Source organism: Anarrhichthys ocellatus, unplaced genomic scaffold (assembly GCF_004355925.1).
Source record: "Anarrhichthys ocellatus isolate YVR2014 unplaced genomic scaffold, GSC_Weel_1.0 scaffold45, whole genome shotgun sequence".
Taxonomy (NCBI): domain Eukaryota; kingdom Metazoa; phylum Chordata; class Actinopteri; order Perciformes; family Anarhichadidae; genus Anarrhichthys; species Anarrhichthys ocellatus.
Genome location: NW_022280075.1, coordinates 2,288,394 through 2,314,351, shown reverse-complemented (window position 1 = coordinate 2,314,351; position 25,958 = coordinate 2,288,394). Strand labels below are relative to the sequence as shown.

Here is a 25,958-nt window from a genome sequence, read left to right as displayed (position 1 = left end):
TACATTTAATTTCATCTGGAGAGCACTTGTAATAGACAACGCACTCTCTCTTCCAAGCCATCCACCACAAACAAAACCACAGCACGTGGTTTGTTTGCTTTTGCTATTCAGCTCAAACAGTTATTTCATATTTTCTTTTCCTTGGTTTTTCACATTATCTTTTTTTCCCCCTTTCGTATTTGCTTGCTCCCAACTCACCAAATGTTTTCAAATGGAGGGAAACAAGTTAAAACACCACAACAAAATGCAACAAGAGAGACCATCAGCACACGCTCATGGGAAATGACAGTAGCTGGCAGTGGCCATTGGAAGTTGCAGCAGCGAAATAGAGGTGTTTTGTCTTCTTTTTTTTTTCTCTTCACCCTCTGTGGCTCTGAGCTCATTGTCATAAAAATGGAATCTGTCACCCCGCTCTAAACCTCAGTCAAGGTAGAGAAGAGAACAAATACAGACACTTGATAGGCGCCCACCTACACAGCAACACAAGTATACAAGTGTAGAAAGCCTGTAATTTGAGAACAAAGCTGCTTCACACTTATTGTTGCTTTTAGCTGTACACAACAGGAGGAATGTCATTTTTGTTTTTTATATCTTAACTCCCTTTGATTATCTTCTAGTAAACAGTTGCTTGAAAATACATTTAAAAAATTAGGTAAATTTGTGTATTTAAAGGAGCCAAATGCAAAATTGTGAGCATATCTAGTGCCTCAACATGGCTTATGCGGGGGATCACAGCTAACGGTGCTAATGGTGCTAACAGAACTAACGGCGCAAACTACGACAACAGTGCTGATGGTGCTAATTGTTACGTTTTTGGTGATCCTCTGACCTTTCGTTGCCAACCTAAGACCAACACTTCTGCTTATTAGAATAAGTTGATTATTACACAATTTAAGGTGGAACATTTTTCATTTTCTTTCAAAGGTGTAAGAGAAAAAATTTTAGAAACACTAACTCAAAGGATAAATGCTGTTGATTTTGATCAATGGACTTTTCTTCAGGTCTACCCTTATGTTTCCTTGCACACAAGATATTGTGTGAGATATCATTAGATGATTGCCACAACACATGCTGACAAAGTCCATGTTTCCCAGAGGAAGAAAGCTCTCACATGTGGGAATACCATATATATTAAAATTGTATTTGTAGCCCTTATTATTAAAATGATCTATTTGTTTTACACTCTGGGTAGTTCAATATACATTTAATTGGTTACTAAAAGGATCACATCATCTATCACGTACATTCTCAGTTTTGAATGTCTGTCTTATCCACGAAATCTTACTGGTGCCCTGGTTTTCATTTCAGGCCACAGCGGGTGAACTGGGTGAAAGTGGACGACGATGTGCCATCCCATGCCGTCATCACCGGAGCTGATCTTTACATCGAAAACCTGAACAAGTCCTACAACGGAACCTATCGCTGTGTCGCTTCCAACACAGTGGGGGAGTCTTTTGACGACTACATCCTCTACGTCTATGGTACGCAGGTCTAACATTGACCCTTCGTCACTTTACTGTCTCTCTTTCTACCTGGAACTCTATAACTGCTTTTATTCTGAGAGATTGTCCAATGAACACGTAAACACCAGAATCATTGATATGTAAACTGTTGATATTTACAAGATTTGTGAGTTGTTGGGACAAGAGGTGATTTGAGTGGGGATGAGGGGGTGTGCCATCGCCCTTGTTAGCTAAATGAAAAAAGGCATGCCCTTTGTTAACCTGCAACCCTCTTCATCCCCATGTTGCTTAGAGGGAGCAGAGGCAGAGGAGTTGTTTAATTGAATTTGTTAGCCGAGTCTGTCTGACTCATTGATCCTTTATCTGACTCAGGTTTGTGCAAGTTAAAATCTATGGCCCCGACCATGACTCTGAAATATAAGTAGCCTTCACCAAGTGCGGCTATGCCGTGTTCCAACTGCGACATGTCCAGCAGAGCTGAACCCAACGAACCGGGTCCTTCCCCCCCCTGTTAAAAATAAACAAATCGCCTACTGCCAAAGGCTGTAACCATTAGCATAATCCAAGGTATGCAGACTGACTTTTAAATAAGGACTGTGTTTTAAAACAGGTGCAGTATACTTTTAATCCCTCCTTGTTTGCAACTGCACTGTGCATATGGCCAATACCAAAAGAGTGTCCCTTTGCTCTGTCAACTTGGTTCCCTTGACTTCCCTTTCTGCCTTGCATCCGGACAGACAAATGGGCTCCTGAGGCTGCATTAAGATGCACACAATAGAAGAAAAACAAATACAGGCAATCTGTTTTGGTCTCTGATAAGCATACAAGGTTATTGTTATGATTACTCAAACTGGATTATGTTTCTTCTTCACACCAGTGTAGCAACACACCAACACCAAAGCAGCTCCTTGAGATCTTTTGAGCACAGTGCTATTTTTGCAGCAAAAGAGAAGGTCATGTCCTGAGTGTTGTTTCTCTCGCTCTCTCTGTATTGTTTTTCCTTATATTTATGACCTGAAGAGGACTTTACATTCTTCATTGTCATACACATTTACATACACATTTTACATTGTGGATTTTCGAATAAGATTTTGATTAAGAAGGGGATTTGTTTGCCATAGTTATATCATTGCAGTGTGAAGAGCGCCTTCAAATTAATTAATTTAAACACTTATCAGGTGAGAACATAACATTTACGGAAACCCCATGATCTCAGCATCACTAGCAATCCCTGCTAGCGGCCCATTGAGGCCAAGGTTTTAAACTACTTTTGCGGTTTCCAAAAGGTGAAGGTAGTTGGCAACGGGAGATTGTGATTTAATTCTAAAAGTAAACCTGACCACACCCAGCTCCATTGAGTCATTGGATTTCATTTTCAATATATGTATCCATAGACCACCGAAAAATGACTGCAGCCAATCACAGCAAGAGTTCTTCAATTGTATATGACATGTGGACACGGAGATGTATGAGCTGGCAGCTAGAAGCTATCAATACTAACAGCACTAACAATGGCAAAAGTCCTGAAAGAGCTAACAGTTTTAACCTGGGGGGGGGGGAACCGGAGGTAGAACATTACGCCTTGGTGGCAACGCGTTCCCGCCACCGTGGATCGGAGGACGCCTTTTTCAGCAGTAACCGTTGTATTGCGCTGTATGAGTGCTGCAAGCGTGCTGCTTTAGGGCTGTGCAGAGCAGGGGCAAACAGCTTCCATGTATATAAATTGCTCTGTTTATACCCCCCTTGGAAGTGGGGCAAAACATTTACTAAATAACAAAATAGTTATGCTAGAATGCATGTTTATGATAAAATTTTCACAATACAATACAGGCCATTTTGGTAGAGGCATTACATATATGACAATACCATAGAAATAGCTCTACAGTTGCTCACTGAGGTTGCAATGGAACAACCAATGGTATTAATGTAAGTTATTTGGTGTCATTTAAAGGGTACTGATATTGATACTGGCATCATAAATCTACACGATACTCGGCCTTACAGTCTAGTCAGTGTTATTTATATTGCCCAAAATTACAAATCATGAATTGCCTCAAATAGCTTTACAACCTGTATAGCATACAACATCTTCTATTCTTAGACCCTTGATTGGGATAACAAACATTTTAGTGCTAACCACTGTCCATCAGCATGGTGTAAACCAGTTTTGTAATTGCGTTGAGAACCAAAGCCACAACCTAGCTGTGGATCAATAGATGAGTGTGGTGTGTGTGTCTGTGTTCTGCCTCCCGCAAACCTGAGGTAATCCTGAACCCGCCTCCACCTACTTCTGCCAGATTTATTCATTTAGCTTCCTGATGATTTAGCTTCCTCTATGTTGTTTTCTCTCATCCTCATAAGCATTATCTTAACATGCTTTTATACTGTTGATACCAGTCACATTTTCTCCCTGGGCAGGGCATTACACTCTAATGTGCTCATTTTCCCTGGCAAAAATGACTTCACTATCACTTTTGGTAGACCCCGAGCCCGCAGAGAAGTTATTTGGCGGCTATTGTCGGAGGGAATTAGCAGAGTGAAAAGGCCTCTTTTTATGTAAGGGGGAAAAAAGGACTCTCAATGCCTGACGGACGCCAGCTGAATGGATGCTATTTACAGCAGAGCGAGTTGCTGTGCTAATGATGAGTGCAATGAAACAACAGAGGTACTGTTGAAAATGAGGAAACAGCTTACTGCCAGCTGCAATATTACAGCTGTTAGTCAATACTAACAGTGCAGTGTAAGCCTCTTTGTGTGCGCGTGTCAGAATCAGTTCTCTCTCACCAATTGACGTATGAATGACGCAACAATTTGTAAGTCATTTTGCGAGCAACAAAAACGCATTCCTTGCTTTTAGCGTGTCATTTGTGCAGCGTGTAGTCTGTACTGACAGAAATGGAAATGATTAATGTGAATACAATGCGCTCTGAACAAGTGACGTAGTGTAACATGTAAGAGACTGCTCATGGGGGGCGGGGCGTGACGTGGATCAGTCAAACAAACACAGGACTTGCGACCAGGTGACCGTAGTTCCAGTCCGGTGTCCTAAAGTGGTTTATTTCAAGTTGCGTTCGTGTTTGTGACGTGTTTTCCTGTTCCTGTTTACATACTCATTTTAAGCCCTACCATGACGTCGTTCCTAAACCTAACTAAGTTGTTTTGATGACTAAACCGAAGAGTGGCTGTCACCTTAGTTTTGCAGCCTGAACATAACTGTTTCACTGTAACAACGTGTTGTTAAATGACACACGAAAAAATGACACGCAAAAAAGCCTTTAATGCAGAATAATGACACATGGAAATGTTGTATACACGTTTGTTTATAGGCCTGCTTGACACGTAGATCTTCAGATTGAAGACATTTTCCAGTGCTGAAAGAATTAGTCTGTAATTCAGCAAAACCATTTGGGTTGAGTAACTTTAATAAGTGTTTTCAACTTCATGATGGTTGAGGGTTAAAATGGGAGTATTCAAATCAGATGAGAGGTAGTATGGTGAGACAAATGCGTGTGTTTTTTAATCAGATCAACTACAAGACACATCAAAGACCATCAATAAGAGCAACCATTTTACTTTGAGCCACATTGTTGCTCACCTCTGTACGATCCATTATCCACGACTTTGCATGAATTGTGAATATTCTGGTAATTGTTGCAGCTTTTCTGTACGTCTCTCTCTCCCCGGGCCTAAACAACGAAATCCCATGGTGACGGACGCAAGTCGCCCCTCTCAACTACCCACAGATCCCCCCGTGGTGAGAGAAAGACAAAGATAAACACGGTAATGCAACATGTGGGCAACTAAAAGCCTTGCGCCAAAAAAAAAACAGCAGCCATTAAAACCACAGAAGGCCTCTATCCTTTTAGAGCTAGTCTTTTGATGACTTTGATGTGTCGGTGGCTCCCACACCACTAATGTCGACTGTAATTCAACAGCAAATAATGCCGAACCTTCACCTTGCTAATGGCAAGACAGGATGTTGTGGCTGGGCTGTCAGAAGCTGATTCCTACATCCAGACCCCCCACTACCGCCACCACCACCACACACACACACACACACACACACCACGTCCTGTACTACCACCACCACGCAAACACCTCTGTAGTTAACCAAAACAGAAGCTGGGAGAAGGGCAGTAGCAGGGGTGTCAGCATGTACTAGTAGTGATATAAAGCCACCAGCTGATTGTGAACAAAGTTATCTCTGCATCTGCATCTAAGGAATCTACAGATTCCACTCATTTCATTCGTCGAGATTGGTGCTGAGTTACCAAAGCGATGTTACGGCGGTAAAAGCAGGAGATGCACTTGATAACAGTAGATGCCAATGCGGCAGCAGAGTGCTTGAAACCTGATGACAGTATATAACTATAGACCCCCGTTGACCACAATGTGGGTTGCAATAGAAGAGTAGCCCCGTCCATATTTCTGCTCATTGACTCCATGGAAAGTGAAGCAACTGCAGAAGTGGCCTCACAGTACCTTCGTCTACATTTATATAAGATAATTTGGCAACCATAGTAACACACATGTGTGTCCCCTTTATGACTTCAGATATTTGTTTTATAATGGAGCCTGTGTCCTACTCTTTGTATTATAGCAACACCCCATTAAACAGTGAGTAGAACGAGTGAGACATTGCAACCAGTAACCAAACTGCATACTCCCTTTGATTAACCCCAACCCTTGGAACAAAAAACAAAGACACTCTTATTTTAACCCTAAAAAGTTAACCACCATACCTCCAGGCTATTTCAGAAAGATACATCTAGTTCAAATGTGACGAGTAAGGAGGGGAAGACTCTAATAACGTTAAAGTCCCTCCAACAGACAAAAAGTTTTAGATTTATTGCACCAAAATGCCCCAAAAGCTGTTTTGAAATGAGTGTTTTCCACGTCTCTGATGTTAAGATGAAATTTTCTTTATTAAAAGTAAAAAATGAGCCACAGCATCAGCCCAGGATCCCAAGCTGTACATTACAGCTGTGTAATTTAATGATAAAGTCCACATGGCGCCTCCACCGCCAACACTCCCCCTGCTTGACAGCCAGAACAAATGCAGCTATGGCCAGCATCTCTTCTAATGCATCTGGTTCCCGAGTATTGTGACCCTAAGTGATGGAGAGCACCGTGAGACTGGCTGACACTAACAATGTTAACAGCGAAAAGAATGCAGTCTGTACTGCTCTAACTCTCACTGCCGCTCTTACTTCACAGGGTAAGAAAACACAACCATCAGGGTTTTCCTCTCGCAGTCGAGTGAGACCCAGCGCCGAGGGGTTTTAAGTTGTTTACAGGCTGCCGCTTACCCAATAACTGAGTTCTCCTTCTCCCTGCTCCTTTACCAGCACTGGCTTTATTGCACACCAGCCGCATGTTTAGTGACCCTGTTGCACTCAGTCGTCTTCCTACTTACTTTACACTTCTTCTCCATTAAAGCACATGGGAATTTCTCCACAAGTCACTGTTAGCGCTTTAAGTGGCTTCCAACATTTCTTCCAGAGGTGCAAAGTGTCCCAAAACATCTTATTCAAGCTGCAAGCGCTCTTAGTTTGCTGAAATTGCACTTGAGTGGAAGTGAAATTGCTGGTGTAAAATGCTCTGAGGAGGAAAAAGTAATTCATCACCTCCAAAGCAAATTTGCAAGGAAGTTGTGTTTTGAATTCTGTTTGTCTCTTATGAATTTTAAACACTTGGAGTTCTCTGCCATGTATCAAATCATGACATTACAGTTGTAATTTGGGGGAAAATCTATAATTTAGGATCCCAACATTTATCTCCTGATCACCATATGGCAGGATTATGTCAGAGTGGCTGTGATCTTGAATTTCACACTTTTTATTTGATGACACATAAAATGTCACTCAAAATGACCCCAATATATTTATGTTAAAATAATCCATACCATATTTTCTATAGACAATACTTGCTTCCAACATGTGAAGATTCCAAAATAACCCAGCTTGGAGAAAACTACCTTTTAGTCTTTTGTTTATTATCTGAAGCTGAATGCCTGGCCACCTTTAAACCCTCAGCCGAGACTTTGTACAGTAAGGTGAGCTTCTTCAATCACCCCTCGTAGGGCATTAAAAGATCTGAGATGTACGTACATGAGGCCCAACATCAACTTACTTTGGAAGAACCTATACAGTAGACCAACATTCCTTTTGAACCAGGTAGCCAATTAAGAACTATCAGAATTGAAGTATTTGAATGATAAGGACTTTTGTTATAATTATTACTTCTTTAGTTCTTCGTAACTTCTCTCTGGAAAGGTAAAAGGCAAGACTTCTAATAGGCTCTTTCACAACGTTGACACCCACGAATGTCACTTTGAGTCAATGTTGAGTTGATATGTAAAGCCTCTAAACGCAGCACTTGTCAGGGTTTCACTAGTTGGGATTATACAGGGGCCGAGGACAGATACTGAAGGGGCCAAGGAAAAACTTACCCAAACGAAATACCGGAAAATTGGAAGAAACCTTGTAAAGGATAAAATATAGATAACCCTTGCAGGGCTAAGAGGCACTAAATGGGACACAAAGCAGCAAATCAATAATACAGTTAGATGGTGTGTAGCAGGTCAAAAAACTGAATGAAGCAGGGAAACATGAAAGCAAAAGGGGTAGAAAAATACTTTCTGATGAGGACAAAGCATTTCACAAGGTAACTTCTAGGTTTAGAGTGTGTTGGATCTCTAATGCTGTGGCCTTATTTCAATTTATCAAATGATTACAAGCAAGATCTGAGTTATCATGGTTATTGGGATAAAATAATAATGATACTAAATTTAACTAGTTTTCTCCCTCACATTTACTCATGAATATGTCTTTGACATGGTTAAATTAACATTTTCGTAACCTAAATCAAGTAGTATATTTTGGAATAACAGCTCATAAAATCTCGTAGTTTTTCTCCTTAAAACTTAAGAGCTGACATATTTCTGACATTATTGTACGATTAAAATTGATAGACAGGATTTATAGATAAGGCTGTACTGCACTGCATTATACTATACTATACTATAATGTACTATACTCTGCTGCGCTATTACTTTGACATACCTTACTTTACTCTACTACACCTCACTTCTTCTCATGTATCATCAATTCCTCTGTGCTGGAGGTATTCTTTCAGGCTTCATATTGTTTGGTGTGATTACTGGCACTGTGTAGATATGGAGTTCCTGTGCTCACATGGAGTTCTTTAACTCACCGGCTTTAACGGGAATGATTGCTGTGGTCTTGCTCCATTCATTCAGACCAGAAACACAGATTCATAAGCCTCATCAGTAAACAAGGGCCGGTGACTCAGCGGGAAGAAAAACACATTCAGCCTGTCACATTTGAAAGTCAATAAGCTCCAGTGTTCTTTGATACATTGCACCAGCTAGTCACCAATAGAGAAATATAATGTACATTCAGACAGTCTTTCTTTTTCTTTTCATCTTTATTTGTCTTTTTAATTCTTTTACTGCTAAGTTTTTAATGAGATGCTGACACTGATGATCCCAAACATCTGCTGGACCCTCACAGTTCATAATAGGATAAAAACCAATTAGACGGCACCACCCCAGAGCTGGAGTTGTGGCTCTCAAGCATGTGTGAAATTCATCAGCTCATGCCTCATCTGCCAGCCGACTTCCCAATGGATCATTTCTACCCGCCTTTGTCTGCACATTGGTGTGTACAGCCCTTTGTATTATCAAGGTTGACTTAAAAAATTGAATTGTTGGTAGATTAAAAATATACCGCACAGCAACAGAGTTTGAATACGGATCCAGATCACCTGAAGGCATTCATTAGCATTTTGAAATTTGCTTCAGGCAGACTTCTAAGGGACTACATGGACCTCTCTGCCTGTTATTTGAATTACTTAATACATTTTTCTTAAAGTGCGTGAAATAAATGATTTTCTCAAATTGTGAAGAGATTTGTGAAGTAACAACTTCTGCCCTCAGGGAAGACTACTTTTCAACGATAAACAAGCTCTGTAACCTTAGGGGAGACATCCTGCTCTACAAAGAGCAAGGTAACTTTTATTATCTCTTTAATATGACTTCGGGATGGTATTGCATTTTCAATTCAAAGATGTCACAGTGAAAACCCCCTTTACTGGGAACATCTACAGGAACAATTACTGGTGTACATTCAGTTATGCAATAACAAAAACAATGTGACATTTGACGGTTAACCAAGCTGCAACCTATGGTGCAGAGAAATGAAGTCAACGCGGAAGAGCCAAAAACTGCAGTTCTGCAAAATGGCCTCTTGAGGCTGGCTCCAAAAGCGAGTCAAGCCACATAGACCTCCAGGTTAAAATGTCCAACATCACAGCAGAAATAAACATGTTTGCAGCCCAATACAAAAAAACTGTTTTGCTTTGGCTACACAGATGATACTTGTTGGTAAGATCAAGTCATTGTTGGTTGCTGGTCTCTTCATGGGTTTTGTTGGAACACCACCAGCCGTAATACTTAATAGTTTATTTTTTTCCAATAGAACAAAAGCGCTACTAACTTTCTATCGAATTTTGTCCAGCTAGTAATTGCGATTTGAATGTTGTAGCTTCTATGTACAATGCCAAATTACCTCTTTCACAGCCATTGGCAGTTGGCCTGCCTGTTATTGACGGTAGTTTGAATGAATTCTTAATTATTTTTTGTAAAGCAATAACACCTGCAGTTTTGTCATTTACAGCTTGTTCTGTTTTATGCAACCTACCAGCACCATCACATAACAAAATGTGTCATTGCACAGTGCTTGTAACTGCTAAAAACAGCATCTCTTCTGTCTCCCGGACATCAATCTCCTTCCAATTCTCTGTCCATACACTTTCGCCACCTTCTTATAACGCAGTATTTCATTAAAGTGTAGACTAGCCTTCATTCTTATCAACAGCCAGAAACATATTTTTTCAGCACATTTCAATAACCCTAAAACCTTGTTCAGTCCATTCCCAGGCAATCAGAGCAGCATGGGTGGTCTTTCACAAAGCAGCACTGCCAGCGGCTTCATATCAGTGCAGCACCACCACTTCAACAAGGAAAATGTCACTTTTGATATCTCCCCCTGGTCATTGTCAGGGTGGGGATTCTAACCTGGATAATGAAGTAAAAAAGGAAAGGCTGTGGGAGGAAAAATGCTCTCTGGTCAAAGTTTGTGTACTCAACAGCCCTGCCTGATGCTATTCATTTATTTTCATGCCTCAGCCCAGGCGACAGCCGTGGCCGGAGGCATTATGTTTACGGCTTGTCCATACGGTCCATTTTACTGAATGTAATATCTCAGGGATGCCTGAAGGGAATGTTTTCAAATTTGGTACAAGCATCCACCTGAACTCAAGGATGAACTGGTTAGATTTTGGAGGTCAAAGGTCAAGGTTGCTGTGACCTCACGTCCGCTCTATTCTTGTGAATGCAATATCACAGGAACGCGGTGAGCGAATGTCTTCAAATTTGCCAAAATGTTGACTTGCCTTTAAGGTTGAACTGATTTCAATTTGGTGGTCAAAAGGTCGCTGTGACCTCACGAAACATGTTTTCGTCCATAAGTCAAGAATGAATATTCCAATTGTAGCAATTTCACGCAAATGTCTAATAGGATAAAATGTTGAAGGGATGGCATTTTGGACAGACGTGGATGTAATCTACTTGACCGGACACTACTACTACAACCGCAAGGTGGTGATTCTATTTTCTTTCCATTTGTTTTGTCCGTGTATTATTTCCCCCCTCCTGTTTTTTTGTGCACTGCCATTTATTGTGTCATCATATTTGAGTTTTTACATTAAATTTTGCTTTTTTTGTTGCCAGTATCCTCTGCTTGCATCTCCTTGGAGATATTAAGAATGCACAGACACGTTTGTTTGCTAAGACAGCTCGCTGCATAACAATGACAGCATAAGTACAACACCAGCATGTGTTACTCATTAGACATTTAATCACTTCTAACAACCATGTGCTCGCAAGCATTGTCAGTATTTCATGTCATGGTGTGCAGCCCGTAAGTAGACATAAAAGCGAGGAGCTCCCAACAAATCTTTGATCAGCTCAGTCGGTGTGAGACCTGATGATGCGTTGCAGTGTCATCATTATGTTTGCAGTATTTAATGCACTGCCATTACCAATCCATCAAAAGGTCTGCAGCCAGCCTTTAACTCACACACACACACACACACACATTGAGCTGTTGGTGATATATCAAACAACGATACCATCGCTTCACAGTGACTTTACTTTATCTTCATGGCTTTTATACTCATATGTTTCCCCCCCCTGTGTTTGTCATGTATTTGTCCTCTCATCCAGATGCTCCCACCACTACCCCTATACCCACCACAGCCACAACCACTTCCACCACCATCACCACCACCATCTCCTTCCCTGAAGCCAATCAAGGTACAGTATCACCCTCCCACGATCTGTTTTTCTTTGTGTGTGTGTATGTGTGTGTGTGTGCTCCGTTATTCCCCGCACAGCCTTGAATCACTCCATATATCTCCATCCTCATGCCGCAGTGGCAGTCCTATTCATGTGTTCCTTTAACGATGGGTTAAGGTCACCCAGTTTCTGTCATCATTCACCATTTTTGAAAGCTTTTACAGTTGTTTCCGAATTCTATCTGTAATTTAACAGGTAAGAAGTAATGGCTGAGGCGGCAAAATTAACTTCTATGTGGATCTTGTTATTTTGTCACATATCAATCCCAAGGTCAAGAATTAACTTTCATGCTTGAGAATAGCTCAACAGCTTTTTTGCTTTTCCTTTTTCTTTTTAACGAGATAAATATTAATACGATTCTCATGTTCACGTTTGAGCTTTTGGCAAACAGTTGAATGAATGCTAAGCTAAGCTAGCCACGTCCTGACTCCAGCTTCATCATTAAAGGTTTATCTAAACCATATTCAGAGCATTAGAGAATTGTTACCACATTTGTTCTTCAACAGTTCTTCAAAGATTACAGTATGTCCTTAAAGGTTCTCTTTCCAGCTGATGACACCTTCATTGCCGGAATGTAGTGCCCGCCCTTCTGTTAGCCCTCATGTTTCCCCCTTTCTCTCCATAGCGTTTCGCCTAGCTTTACTTGCGTTTTTTCCGTGCTGTGACTGCCATTTGTGTAGCTTCCTCTTGAATGCATGCTTACAATCTGGCAGCTGCTACGTTTTTTTTGAAGTTGATGCCCAGAAACGTCCCAAAATGAAGAAAAAAAAGAGAAAATACAGGCAGAGGGCATGGTCGACGCCACACCCTTCTAGTGGGCAATAAATGATGATTGAGAGGGATTCATTTTGTATGAGTCTACACATCGTTTCTCAAGGAAAATTCCAACCATTCACCATCGTAAGGATGCCAACGTTGCCATTGGCAATGCTCATTATGATTCTCTATAAATGGACGACAGTTCTATAAAATGTTGGTTAACATGGAAACATGACGGATAAAAATAGACTTTGATGGACCAACCTCATCTGTTGCAGTCACAAATTATGAGTAATTACAGTGCTCCACTTCATAAAGTGATGTGCCCCCCTACATGTTTTATTTTTCTTCTTTTCAAATAAGTGTGTGGGTGTGTATGGGTGTTTTTGATTGAGAGGACAAATAATAGGCCAAGGCCCAGCTTGCGTTGCTTTGTTGTCAGTGTGCAACCCTCTCAGAGTAACGTGGTGGCTTTGTTCCCCAAATCCTTTCACGACAGGGTTTCATAACAGGTTTCTATTTTTCCCCCACGAAACTGCAAACCTCTCCATCACACCAGAAATGCATCCATTACGGTTGTAAATAGCAGTATGATATCCCCTGACATGGCATGATGGGAAAAGCTAAATCAAACAAATAGAAGGCTGTAAACTATGAAGCATGGATACTGGATTGGCTGTGGTAATTGTATGAGTTTGATAATTGTTCTATAACAATTAGTCACTGCAAACACAAGAATTGCCTTTTTTTTATGAAACACATCGCTCATTCATAAAGCAAATTATAGATCATACTCTAGGTGGGTTGTTGAAGGAGGGTAGCAGTGGGGATGAACAATAACCAAACATGAGCACTTGAAAATTAGGCCCTTTTGAAATTGGCAAATTTTATCTTGCTCTTTCAGAAACAGAGCTCGGGGCTATTGTGAGTGTAAATCTCCAAAGGGCGTAGATAGAAAACATCACTTTATGCCTCAAGTCAGAAATCAGCCTGAGCCCCAAATGCAATCAAAGCCTCTCTGACAGACCGCTCAATTGGAACAAATCTCACGAGGCTGGCAGAAATCACAGGCATTGTGCTTGATTATGCCATCTGATTGGATTAAAGAGAATACCTATCTATGCAGGCTGATTGATAGCTCCTTTGCCTCGGATCAAGAAGTCGGGAGTCTGCCCAGGCCTGTTCTGATTATCTCCATTCTGAATGATTAACACTTGGATCTCTGCTGATCATTGCTAATGTGCCTGCTGAGGATAAAATTGTTACTGAATGGGTAAATAATAATACCAATATTTCCTTAAGGTTACTAGCACAAAATGTGTGAATTAGGCAATGAATAAAAGTGAGATGATTTTTTTCTTTAAAAAAATAACAGTCACAAATAAAATACTATATATATAATATATATTATAATATATACAGTATATAATGAATTGATAAGCAATAAAATGCGCTTTTGCTCAATTCAACTCTTAGTGGTTTTGCTGCTACAACTTTTGGTCTGGTATGACCAGTAGTTTATAATGTCATCTAATTTAAAGGAGCTGTATTTAACGTCCTGACCATTAATATAGCAGCGTACAACTATTTGCTATGTAAAGATATGGTGAAGTAATGTCTTCCTGAGCAGAGAATGAGGTCACTCTCCCTCTATTGTGTGTTGTTATCCAAGCTTCTCCTTGCTTTGTTGAGATAACCGGGCCGGATGCACTTGATTTGAGTGCATGTGAGCGTGCCGCACTGGCGAGGTTATGGCCGCAAGTCTGCTCTGCTCTCATACAGCGTTTACAGCTTATGAAACCGTCCAAACTGACAGCGTCGTTGCGGAAGCATAGCACCCACCCTCCGGTTCCCCCTCACGTAAACATATTTTTGAATGCTATGGGAATTATGGAGTATTATAATACTTCACCTTGTAAGTCATTAAAAAAAGGCTTTATATTGTATTTGTTGTGCTTTTATCTATAATTATACATTGCTATGAGCAGATTATAAAGCATTCGAACTATTCTTACAAAGCACTACATATGGGGGATGTAGGGTTACCAATATCAATTCATAGCATTTTTGTGCAAAAGTGCATGCAAATCAAATATTGCTAGCTCTGAATCTTCTTTCTACTCTACCAACCTTCGTACTTAATGACAGAGTAAGATAAGACGGAAAATACTGAAAATCACTGTTTACAGTATGTTGGCGAGTTATTTCAGTCCCCAGTGAACAGGGCTTGCGTTGAGATGTGTGGACTCCACCTGATAAAGCAAACCTCACGTCTTCAGGGCCAATATTTTCAGGTTAAAACAACCCACTTACAGTTTTCTTCCAGATGTCCTCTCTTTGCTTTCAACTATCAGAGGAATTCCATTATAACTGTGTATATAGATTGAAGGCAGACTCATATGGCCATAATTCGCTCTGCCAGTTGATTTCATTTACCCACAGCGTGCCGTCCACCGCCAAATGAATCTATCAGAGTGGGATTGAGATTTTTTTTCTTTTTATCAGTTACCCATTAGAGGGAAAGAACAGAGCACTTCAAAAAATCTATTAAAGCCCCAACACGTGGCTCTTAAGTGCTTGGCAGGGTTCTGCAAGTGACATGGGGAAATGACAATTGCTATTTTCATAACAAAATACATTTTTTAATTGAGATATCCTGCAGACCATCTCCTGCAATTAGGACATATTATTAATAGCAATTTATAGTTTCCCTTTATATTTTATAACATCTTTCAGGGACTGAATGTTGTGTTTCTCCTTTCTTACTCAGTCTCTTTTCTTGCATCCTTTGCTGCATCATTTTTTCCTGCCATTTCTGTGTCAGTGTGGAGGAAAGACTTTCGTTGAAAAGCAACATTTTGTGCTGCACGCTCTCTTCAGGGGCAGCAGTCTATTGCTTTAGTGGTAGTCGGGGCCAAAAGGAGGTCTTTTGTGAAACACAAGCCCAAAAGTACAAATGCACTGCTGTCTTTTGTCGGGATTCAACATTCATCCTCCCATGTATTCTAGCTATCTCATTACCTCAGCTCTCTCTCCCTCATCATCACAACATGACTAATCGTTCCCTAATTCAACACGTCGCCGAATGAACAATGCCACTCTAACCCTGAATGAAGAAGAAAGATAATAGATGTGTACCTTGTGCAAATAAAACAATCATCGCCAGGCTAGCATTACGTTTTATTGATGAAAGACCATAAGCGGTGCTGACAACTAATTAATTTAACCCACAGAACAACAAAACAGGCAGGGAAGGGGAAATAAACACATATCTATTCATTTTGTCTGGGTCTTTAATCACATAAACATCATCTGGTGAAGTGACTTAAGAATTTTATGGATTTAGATGTGTCTCCACCTCACATTCTCCGGACTGACACATGCACACAATGTGCCAGATAGTGTGTGATATTGTTCCCACTTTGCTCAGTTTGATTCCTTGTCTTGTTTTAAAATTGGAGCAGCCAGCTTTAACTAATTTGATTAAGGTCAGTAGCAACATAATAAGTGCCGTCATGTGACATGCAACCCTGAAAGAACATCAATGATATTACAGCTTTCAGCATCATGGAAAAAACTAGTTTTGAGACCCACAGGTCTTCTTAATGTGGAGGCATATTGTCATTTAGAGGTATAACTGCGCTCCACAATGACCAAAATGAGATGAAAAAATGGCCAGGGGGTAATCAGCTAGCTACACTGAAAAGTAGCACCAGTGAAAACTATTTCTGTCTTTATTTTCACATATACTCATAATTTGGGTACCTTACGGCTCCTAGATTGCATGGAGTTTGTTTAAATGTGTTAAAATAACAGCTAAATTGTACATACAGTATATATCAAGCGGCGACCTCCTTTGCTGAAAAATAAAGCCAACAATGAAGTGCCAGAAAATGCAGTTCCTCAGATGGTCACTGGCGGCTGGCTCCTGATCTACCCCCATGTTAAAATACCCTTCTTTGAACATGTTTACAGCCTGGTACAAAAAAACAGCGATAGCCAATATCCTGGTTCATTACTGCACAGGGGATGAATTTTTATACAACTCACCTATTAGAATGAAATATCTAGTTAGCTATCTCCTCTGCTGCGTCACCCGGGTCGTCTCAGCTCCACAAACGAGCCACCTCTTTGCCGATTTTTGGATGAGCAGGGAGTTAGGTTGTAACTGCCAAGATGGTGACGGCCGGAGCCACCCATTTTGAGCTTCACCACAGCACTTTAGAAATTCAGAGTTTCTCCCTGTTTTTTTTTTTTTAGCAACATTCAACAGTTGTTACAGGGAGAAATCTATTGTTGAAGAAAAGAGATAGGCTGCCCGCTTCTCTATCAACAGAGCTCTGTGGGAGACGGCAACATTCTGGGATATGGAGGAAACCACAAACAAAAGCCAAAGTAGGGAAGGCAGGTTAGAGAAAGTGGATCCAACAAAAAAGTAATCTAGCTGCCAGCGGGGACACCCGGCAGCCTGTTGGCATTTTCAGCACCACAGGGTTCCACCTAATCCATTTCTGCCAATACAATTATGATCGGCATGCAGTTATCTCTGCATGTTGAGCTGGATGTCGTGTCACAGTGAGTCACCAAAGGGCTCATGGGAAGTGTGGCAACTAGTAATGGAGCTGATGTGCCCCCATCATATCTGTGAATGTCAGCGAGAACACTGCCGATGTCTCAGTTGACCTGTGAAGCTGGAGATGGTGGATGAGGAGGAAACTGCCCAAAAGTGGACAGGCAATCACTCAGCAGCAGACATACTGAATGGTCCCACATGGCTGCCACCCACAGTGTAATGAGGGTTACCAGGCCATGCTGCCTTTCTGTTGACTGAGGCTTGCAGGGACAGAGGATTCATTTTACATTTTGAAGCCTATGAACACGAGTGCAGCCAGAACATGGCTTCACTCATTTCCCCGTTTTAATTTAATATATGGCCTTTCTTAATCAGCATGTCTATAGTTGTGTTCACATGGACCCGAGCACTTACCTCCAGTCTTTATTTAGCCATGTACACTGTTTTATTTTTCATCCATTTTTCTGAGAACGCTTTGGGATTAACCCTTTAGATTTAGAGGCACAGTGTGTAGGATTTGGTGCCATCTAGCTGTGTGGTTGTCTAACAGATGTGGATAGGGCATGGAAGGAGAGGACTCAAGAGATTGTTTTCCAGCATTTATTTGCTACCGCAGAGGACAATACATAACCCATGAATTGCCCTCTGGTACCTCTTTCTGCATCGTTGCTCCCTCAACAATGCAAAGCAGCACTGTTTGATTCTTTTTCTCCAAATACATGCATTATTTTGACATTACAGTATGCAGTCTGCTCAGTTTAGTGTATTACATTACTGTGTAGTACATTACTAGTCAAGAGCTATTAGAAAACATCTAACCTTAATTATGACAACAAATCTCAAAACCATGAAAAACGATTTACAATAAGAGAAACAGTAACACATGGTGGGCAAAGTAAACAGGTGCGGTGGGTAGGGTGCCTGAAACAGAGGCAACAACATAACATTAAACAAAGACAAACACATGTAAAATGAACAATTCAATCTCCAAAGAAAACAACAAAATAGTGTGGCAGCATTTTTCTTCACAACTTAACCTCATATAAAATATAAACTTTTATATTTATATATGATACACAATGACGATACCTTCAACACAGATGTAAAGAATCTTTAAATATAAAATTGCTCCTTGCTCCTCGGGGCTGCAATGATGTAGAACGAGTTCAAAGCACGCTACAATAAACCAATACATGTCAAGAATACCGTTGTCTGAAAGAATGTCAATGCAATGCAATTAATATGCATCTGTAAATATCACCCATTACAGCTAGCTTCCTGTTTGTTACGTTACATTGATATGCTACAAACATTTCGTACATCTCTTCATTACTGTGAGAAGGTGATCTTGTAGATGGGCTGTTTTACACACTTTTTTTATTGGTTAGCCTTGTCTCAAAGGATACTCAGCTAATCTAATTAATTTAAATAGGAGCTAGCCATGTGGTAATCTAAAGCCGGGGTTAAGGTCAAACTTAACCGGCTAACTTGCTTATCTGGCTTTGAGTTAGAAGCACTTTGAACTTTAAGCATTATTTCCCTTCAGTGTTTTTACTGAGGTGTGATTCAACCAAATATGCTCATAAATTGCCAGTGTAATGACTGGCCTGTGGCATTATTTAGCACTGACATGTCTCAGCTACTGGAGGACCGAGTAGAGAAACGGGTCCTCAGAGGCCTCGGTAATTCTGAAACGGACTCAAAGCAGTCTCACCTTGTTGAAATCGTTCCCTGTACCCTGAGCCTCTGGCGGCAGAGCTGAGGTGTGGCATTGGCCTACTGCTCCCCGAACAATTACACATATGGGAGCACCATTCTCTCTTCCACAAACATCTGTCTGTGTCTTAATAGCTTTCCGGCACTTTCTGATGTCTCCGCTGAGACAGAAGGCTAAGGAAACCTAAGGCACGCTAATGTACATTTAGCCTCTTGAAATGACATTGCGGCTGTTGAAACTCTCCTATTTGAACACAATTTGTTTTGATGTATTTTTCATGCCTATGATTTAACCAAATGTTGCTTTTATCATTTTAAAGTCGATTTCAGCACTTTTGCTGTGGTAGAAATTGGCACTAATGCAGACACACTTTGTTAATCACTCAGAGAGCAATGTTTTTGGACAAGCCCCATTTGTCGGTGTGCAAGCATCTCCATCAGAAGGGTTTTTAAATGGCACTTGTTTCTCCAGCACAGATTTCAGTCTGGGCAAGGTGCGATCCCTGCTTCTGTTTCCCATAAGTAGTCTGTAGTCTCAATGTAAGTATCGCTTCAAGGGATGGGAAGATGCACAGGGGAAACAAACACTGGACTTTCACCCAGGAGACTGATGTTTTCTCCCATTTCAAATCAAGTCAATGTGGACTTAATTTACCATAGTAGCACTTCTGTTGAATGAGTAAACCTACCTTGGAAGCTTATTTTGAAAAGCAACTGTATGTACGTAACGAGCAGAAACTGTATGTTTCCAGTGAACACGGAGGTTTATTTTGAAAGGACACTATGCATGTGAAACTGACATGCCGTCCCTGACTCATCCAAAACTAATGCTTCAGGGGTCCCTAGAGGGTCAGAGTTTGAAGCTTAGGGCCACTGACCATACTGCTGTAATTGACGAGTTGGGAGTTGGGGTGTTGGAATATTTTATCCATACCCAGCCATCGCAAAAGTAAACACTTTTACTTTGTTAAAACTTCACTTGAGTCCTTGCCATACAAAACATTCCCCTTACAAATAGATGGTGAAACGTTTCCAAGTCATACACTGACACATTAGGACAGCTGCACAATGATTTCCTCTTGATAGTTTGTCTTTTCTCCAAAGCAAAGCTGCCTAAAGCACATGATAATAGTCTCTTCCATATCTCCTCAAGCAGCAGCCACCCTCCCCTCTGAGTTGAACGTCCAGTGTGTGCAATGGAAAGTGTATTTGTGTGTGTGTGTAAGCTTATGTTTATCTCTGCACTGCCTTTGGTTCCCTTTGATTTCCCTTAAGCCTTATGTCTTTTGTCATGTTCTGGTCTTCTGAATGCTTGCTTATGGGTGTCATTTGTTTTCTCCCCCTGCCCCGCTCCCTCCCTGCCTCCTCCCCCATTTCTCCTTTATTTGCATGCTGTTCCTCCTGTTCCACACCTCCCTCCTCAACTGCCATGTCCTCTCCCTGTGTGCTCAGACACTGCGCCCAGCACTGAACCTGCAGCTCATGGTTGGTATCTCTACTTTCCTCTTTATGTCTCTTTTTTTGTTTTGTTTTTACTTGTATGCTTTCTCTGCAGCATGCTTACTTTTACTGTTGCACAGTTGACAGTTATGCCGGGCTGCCCAGCCTGGAGATGTCAGCTGTGTGCCTGGTTTCAGTCGTTTATTGATCCTGCTGACCTGTCTTTTAGGCCACAGAGCACCTGTCGAGTAACAGTCACGCTGTTTTTTTTAGTTTTTGTTGCATTAATTGTGCCACAAAGATGTTCATACCACATACTGCCACTGCATAGATACACCTTCTTTTCTTTTAAAAGAAAAAGCTTCTCATTCTCCTCGATGGAACTGTATTTATTTAATGGTTGTACCAACTAACCAATTACAGCGTTTCCCTGAAGGTGTCACAGAGGAATAAAACCCACTCTGAGGCCAGAACTGATTATATCAACGGCATGAAATGATTCTGTGTGGAAGCAAAAATAGACCTCATTTACTCGTTTTCATTAATTTGAATGAAGATGATATGCATCATTTTCTCATTTTGCCTAATTCGCATCCCTTCTTTTCATTATTTTGTGGCAGCAGTTTCATAATTAGTGTGAACAAATTCATGAACGTTTGGTCACAAACTTTCTATTAAGCATGAGCTCAGTTTTGATCCATCAGGACATTTTAAACTGACCTCTCTTTCTATAAATGTCGAATTATAGGGGCCATGCAGCAAAAAATGGAGCTGTGGGCCCCTACTAACCCCCTGTTTGTGGTTATTATTCCATCCAAACATTATGTCATGCTTATCTGGGGCGGGGAAAGCATGTTTAGCAAGGTAGTCAAGATGTCCCTCTCTAGCGATGCCTGGACAATCTTTAAAGAAAAGCGTCCAGGAGGCATCCTAATCAGATGCCCAAACCACCTCAGCTTGCCCCTTTAGATGCAGAGGTAACGTGGCTCTACTCCGAGCTCCCTCTGGATGTCTGAGCTCCTCAACCTATCGCTAAGGCTGAACCCATCACCCTACAAAGGAAGCTCAATTTGCCCGTTTGTATCCGCGATCTCATTCTTTTGGTCAATATCCAAAGCTCACGACCATAGGTGAGGGTCAGAACGTAGATTGACTGGTAAGTCGAGAGCTCTGCCTTCTGGCTCAGATTCCTCTCCACCATAACAGTCCGGTACAACGCCTGCATCACTGCTGATGCCACACCGAACCGCCTGTCCATCTCACTTCAGACTTGGAGGTACCGACTCTGATCCCGACCGCTTCACACTCAGCTGTGAACTGCCCCAATGCGCGCTGAAGGTTACAGTCTGATGAAGCATATCAAACCGAACCACCGGTTGATGAATCAAATCATGTGCAAAGACCAGAGATGCAATTCTGAGGTCTCCAAACACGATAATATCCTCCCCCGGCTGTGCCTTGAGATCCTGTCCATGAAAATCACAAACACAATCGGTGAGAAGGGACAACCCTGAACAACCCTTAGGTTATTCAGTCAAACACAATTATATATTTGGAGACAAAACATACACACTGATAAAATAACGAACCAAGAAGAACATTTGAGGCCCAAACTCCAGAGGGCCTGAAACCCCACGGAAAATACCTATTTTGCCAGGATACTTATTTGTGATTCGCATGATTCCATTGTTTGTTTGTTTTTTGTTTATTTTCAATGGATGGTCAGATTTTATCAAAATGAAAGATAGGGCCAGATGGGGTCAGGGCTTGCTGAAGCATGTGAGGTGTAAACAACAAGTGTCTTACAGGATCAATAGCAGCCACCTTATATTTTTAAATGATAAAATGTGATGATTCACTCTTACAAGGGGATCAGTTTAAATGTAAAAGTGATTTTTGCTCTTCTAATGCAATTTAAATGATTTTTTTTTTTTACAATTTATGGCATGCGTAATAGTGCCTCTTGTCCTGAGGGTTTTACAATGAAATTAGCCTTTTAAGTCTGAGTGCATGAGTGAGGGATCTATTTAATTTTACAGACAATCCAATCTACGGTGATGTTTTTAATACTATGTACCCAATACAATTTCAATGATAATTTCATCCAATAACTATAATGGTGATGAGCCCATAGTTTAGCTTTCCATTGCTCATGCAAGAGATTTCTTGCAGCCTGTGGGTATCTACAGATCAAATGTAGATACTCACAGATCAAATACAGACGCTTGGTCAGTGTCACTAAGCTTCAAACTGTGACACTCTATAAGTAAATCCCTTGCGTCAGTTTTGGTCGTGTCAGAGACGGCGTGTCAATATGTGCTTTATACATGTTTAGTGTCTCTTAAAAATAAAATTCATAGGAAGTTAGGTTTAGGCAACAAAACTACGTAGAGTTAGAAAAAGAGCGTGGTTGATAACTTATTATTATCGTCCCATTATCATGCAATATCAGAGAGTAGATGATTTTATTTAACTTTGAAGCACCTTGTTGCATAAATGCAAAAGCAAATAAAAACACTTTTCTGAAACGATAATGCTTAAAGATAGTAAGTTCATCTTGATATCACACGTTTCAAAAATATTTTCAAATTTATGCATGAATGAATTGAATTAATGATGCAATCAGCATAAATTGGCGTGCTTAATAAATCACACTGATGGTGTTGGGATGTGAGGCAGTTGAAGTGCCTCCTGACACGGTGTTGATTTCCTGTGTCAGACAGACACGCCTGCAGCAGTCGTGGGGCTCTCTCCCTGTAAATGATGTTGGCAGCTTGTATTGGCCAGGCCACAGATGCTTTAGTCTCCTATTTGTGAGATTTGTTGTCAACATTTATGAGTTTTTGAATGGTTTCCCCAGATGTTATACTGTATCTCAGCGGTTTCTAAGTGTTGAGCTAAGCCTTGAAAAAACGTGTTTCCTCTCTGGTGCAGTAGTCAGAGAAAAGGTGTTGTGCAGCAAGGTAGGACTCTCACGCAGAGAACAAAAGAGATTCAGACTAGAGTCTGGATTTTTAAATGTTTTTATTTGATACAGTACAGGGCTTCACAGATCAAATGTGCATAGAGTGCAAGAGTACAAAGGTTTCAGTCCAAGATGAGACATGCATGATGAGTCACACTGGGGTTCTGGTGTGTTTGTAATGACTTGACCTTGCTGCTGGCAATTAGCTCCATGTGTGTTCAATTAAGCCCTAGATGATGCACCTGTAGAGAAACCCACATATAGGGTGACCAATCATGCACAGGAAAGTCTAATATGGGCTGAAAGTTTGCACTTTTGCACATTTTGTCACTGTCCCCTAATGTATCAAATAGTAACATTTAAAGACTCTCGTCTGAACCTCAATTCTCTGCGTGCGAGTTCTCCCCTGATGCACAGCTCAACTCATAATAATTGTCTTTATTTGTAATTATGAACTTCATTGATGCATCATGAATATATGTATAGTAATATAAACTGGAAATTTTACTAGAAATGTTGAACTAATTGCAATAAACAGAGGCTGTCTAGAATCAAGATTGTGCATATTTCAAGGCCAGTGTAAAGTTGCGTGACATATCTTAACATTTTCCACAAGCTTACTTATTTATCTAACTATTTGTTATATCTTAAATACATCTCCAGATCTCTCTGTCTAAAACTACCACCCAAGATCATCAGATGATTACGAATGGTGAATGGCGTCCAATGCCATTGTTCAGTGCCGATGCAGAAAGTAGTGCTCTTTATGTAGCAAGGTTTTTCCTTCTTCTCTGATTGAGCATTCCAGTTCAGAATCCATTGAAACCAAAAGAGTTTTTGATGCTTCTTTTAACTTTTATCTGTATCTTACGATAGCCCTGAGAGGTGAGTGAGAAAAAAACAAGGTGAAAAATGTTTTGACAGAATATTCTTTCTCAGGAAATATCTGCGAAAACCGGTTAGAAATAAAGTTTTGGCAGGTGGAAAGTGTTTGTTGTTGTAATACTCATTTTGGCAAGATTATCCTGGCAAAACCTTTTTTTTTTTTCTGCCTGTTCTTAATTCATAAACACAGGAGAGAAAACACTTTAGTTCAGACTCAGCATCTCTTTAAGTACATTTAAAATAAATCATCAGCTATGTTAGCTGCTGTAATCCATATAATAACAATATATCAAATAACAATGTGAAAACAATTTCATCTGAAATGTGAAAGAGCCCGCTCTTAGTGATGAACCTACAGAGAATGATCAGCATGGTCTGCAGCTCCCCTCGGCGTTGCAGAGCTATAAAATGAGTTTCAGCTCATTGTTGCTCGTTCTAGCTGTCCAACCCAGAACGTTACTCTTCAGGTTCACTGTCACGTTTGATTTTCGGCCGTAGCAGGCAGCTGTTTTCAGTGAAAAAGCTGTTATAAACCCACTGCACACATACCTGCGCAGCATCAAACAGCAAACATAGAGAGACTAGCATGGTGAACATAGTGGAGCATGTAGTAGCTAAAGAGCCAGATATCTCCCTCCGGAGCTGGTAGAGATCAAAAACAGAGCGAGGAGAGAGTAAATATTAGACATACATTAACCAGGTGGCCACAAACACGACTTCAAATGAATTCTAATGCTGTTCTGCGTCTGCTGGATGTGTGAATAAGTAAGTCTCAGCAAACAGGTCCGTCAGATCAACTAAAATGATGATGATAGATGCTGTGTGTTGTTTGGCCAATTGAATCCGTTATTGCAGGTTTAATTTAATTATTAAGTGGAAAAAAAAGAGGTTTTGACGACCTGTCACTTGTTTGACTTTCTTTACAGTAGATGTAAAAGGTGTTAGATGTATCCTGGTTCATTACTGAGTGTTGATTTGTTAAAAAGAAAGGGAAAAAGGTTTTCAGTTACAGTATTTCCCTCATAAAATATTTGTAAAGGGCAAAAGAACATGGGCTTAAACCAGATGAATGGGTTTTCAAGGTGGATTGATGGAGATGGGATTTCATTAATATGCATACACGATTTGGTGAATGAACATTAGTGAAGGGTTCAGGTGTTGTATCGAATATTCAAATATAATTAACTCTCAATTATTCCACAGGGTTTATGTTGATGTGAAATTGGGCTTTCAGTAGAAATATTAGGCAGTTTCTTTTTCAGCTGACTAATCATGTTTCGACCCTTGAAATGCCAAACAGCACAACACACACAACAGAGCCTTGAAACACGTCTAAATTCTCCTTAAATACAAAGCTCACGACGTATCGATCACATTTTATATGTCAAATTATTTTTGCTCATTTTTCATTGAAGGTTAAACCTGCTTTGTTCTGAAAATAGCAGGAGATAAAACCATAAAGCCAGCTGCTCTATAGAGGTTACCAACAATGATCTTCCTGTGAGAATGAGAATAGGATGTTGACAAGACGCCTTTTACTTTGATATATATATTCAAGGTCAGCATTTAGATGTACTTTTCATTCAAATACAGATACAGTGTTAGTACCCTGTTCATTTTAACACCCAAAGCATGCTCTATGTATGCCACTGTTTCAAAACACAAGCTTAAACACTTGACCAAATTATAAATAATTTCAAAAACATAAATTCCCCG

The 25,958-nt window shown here is 40.6% G+C and overlaps 1 protein-coding gene across 4 annotated transcripts in view; it reads left to right on the top strand.

Moving 5' to 3' along the window:
- cadm1a (cell adhesion molecule 1a) overlaps window positions 1–25,958 on the top strand; it is a 380,582-nt gene that overhangs the window by 331,779 nt on the left and 22,845 nt on the right. The window contains exons 8-10 of one of the 4 annotated variants that reach the window (XM_031868995.1): window positions 1,309–1,481; window positions 11,773–11,862; window positions 20,405–20,437. In XM_031868995.1, the coding sequence (XP_031724855.1) occupies window positions 1,309–1,481; window positions 11,773–11,862; window positions 20,405–20,437 (296 nt within the window). The remainder of the gene's footprint in view (window positions 1–1,308; window positions 1,482–11,772; window positions 11,863–20,404; window positions 20,438–25,958) is intronic. The other 3 variants (XM_031868997.1, XM_031868996.1, XM_031868998.1) reach the window with 3 other exon arrangements.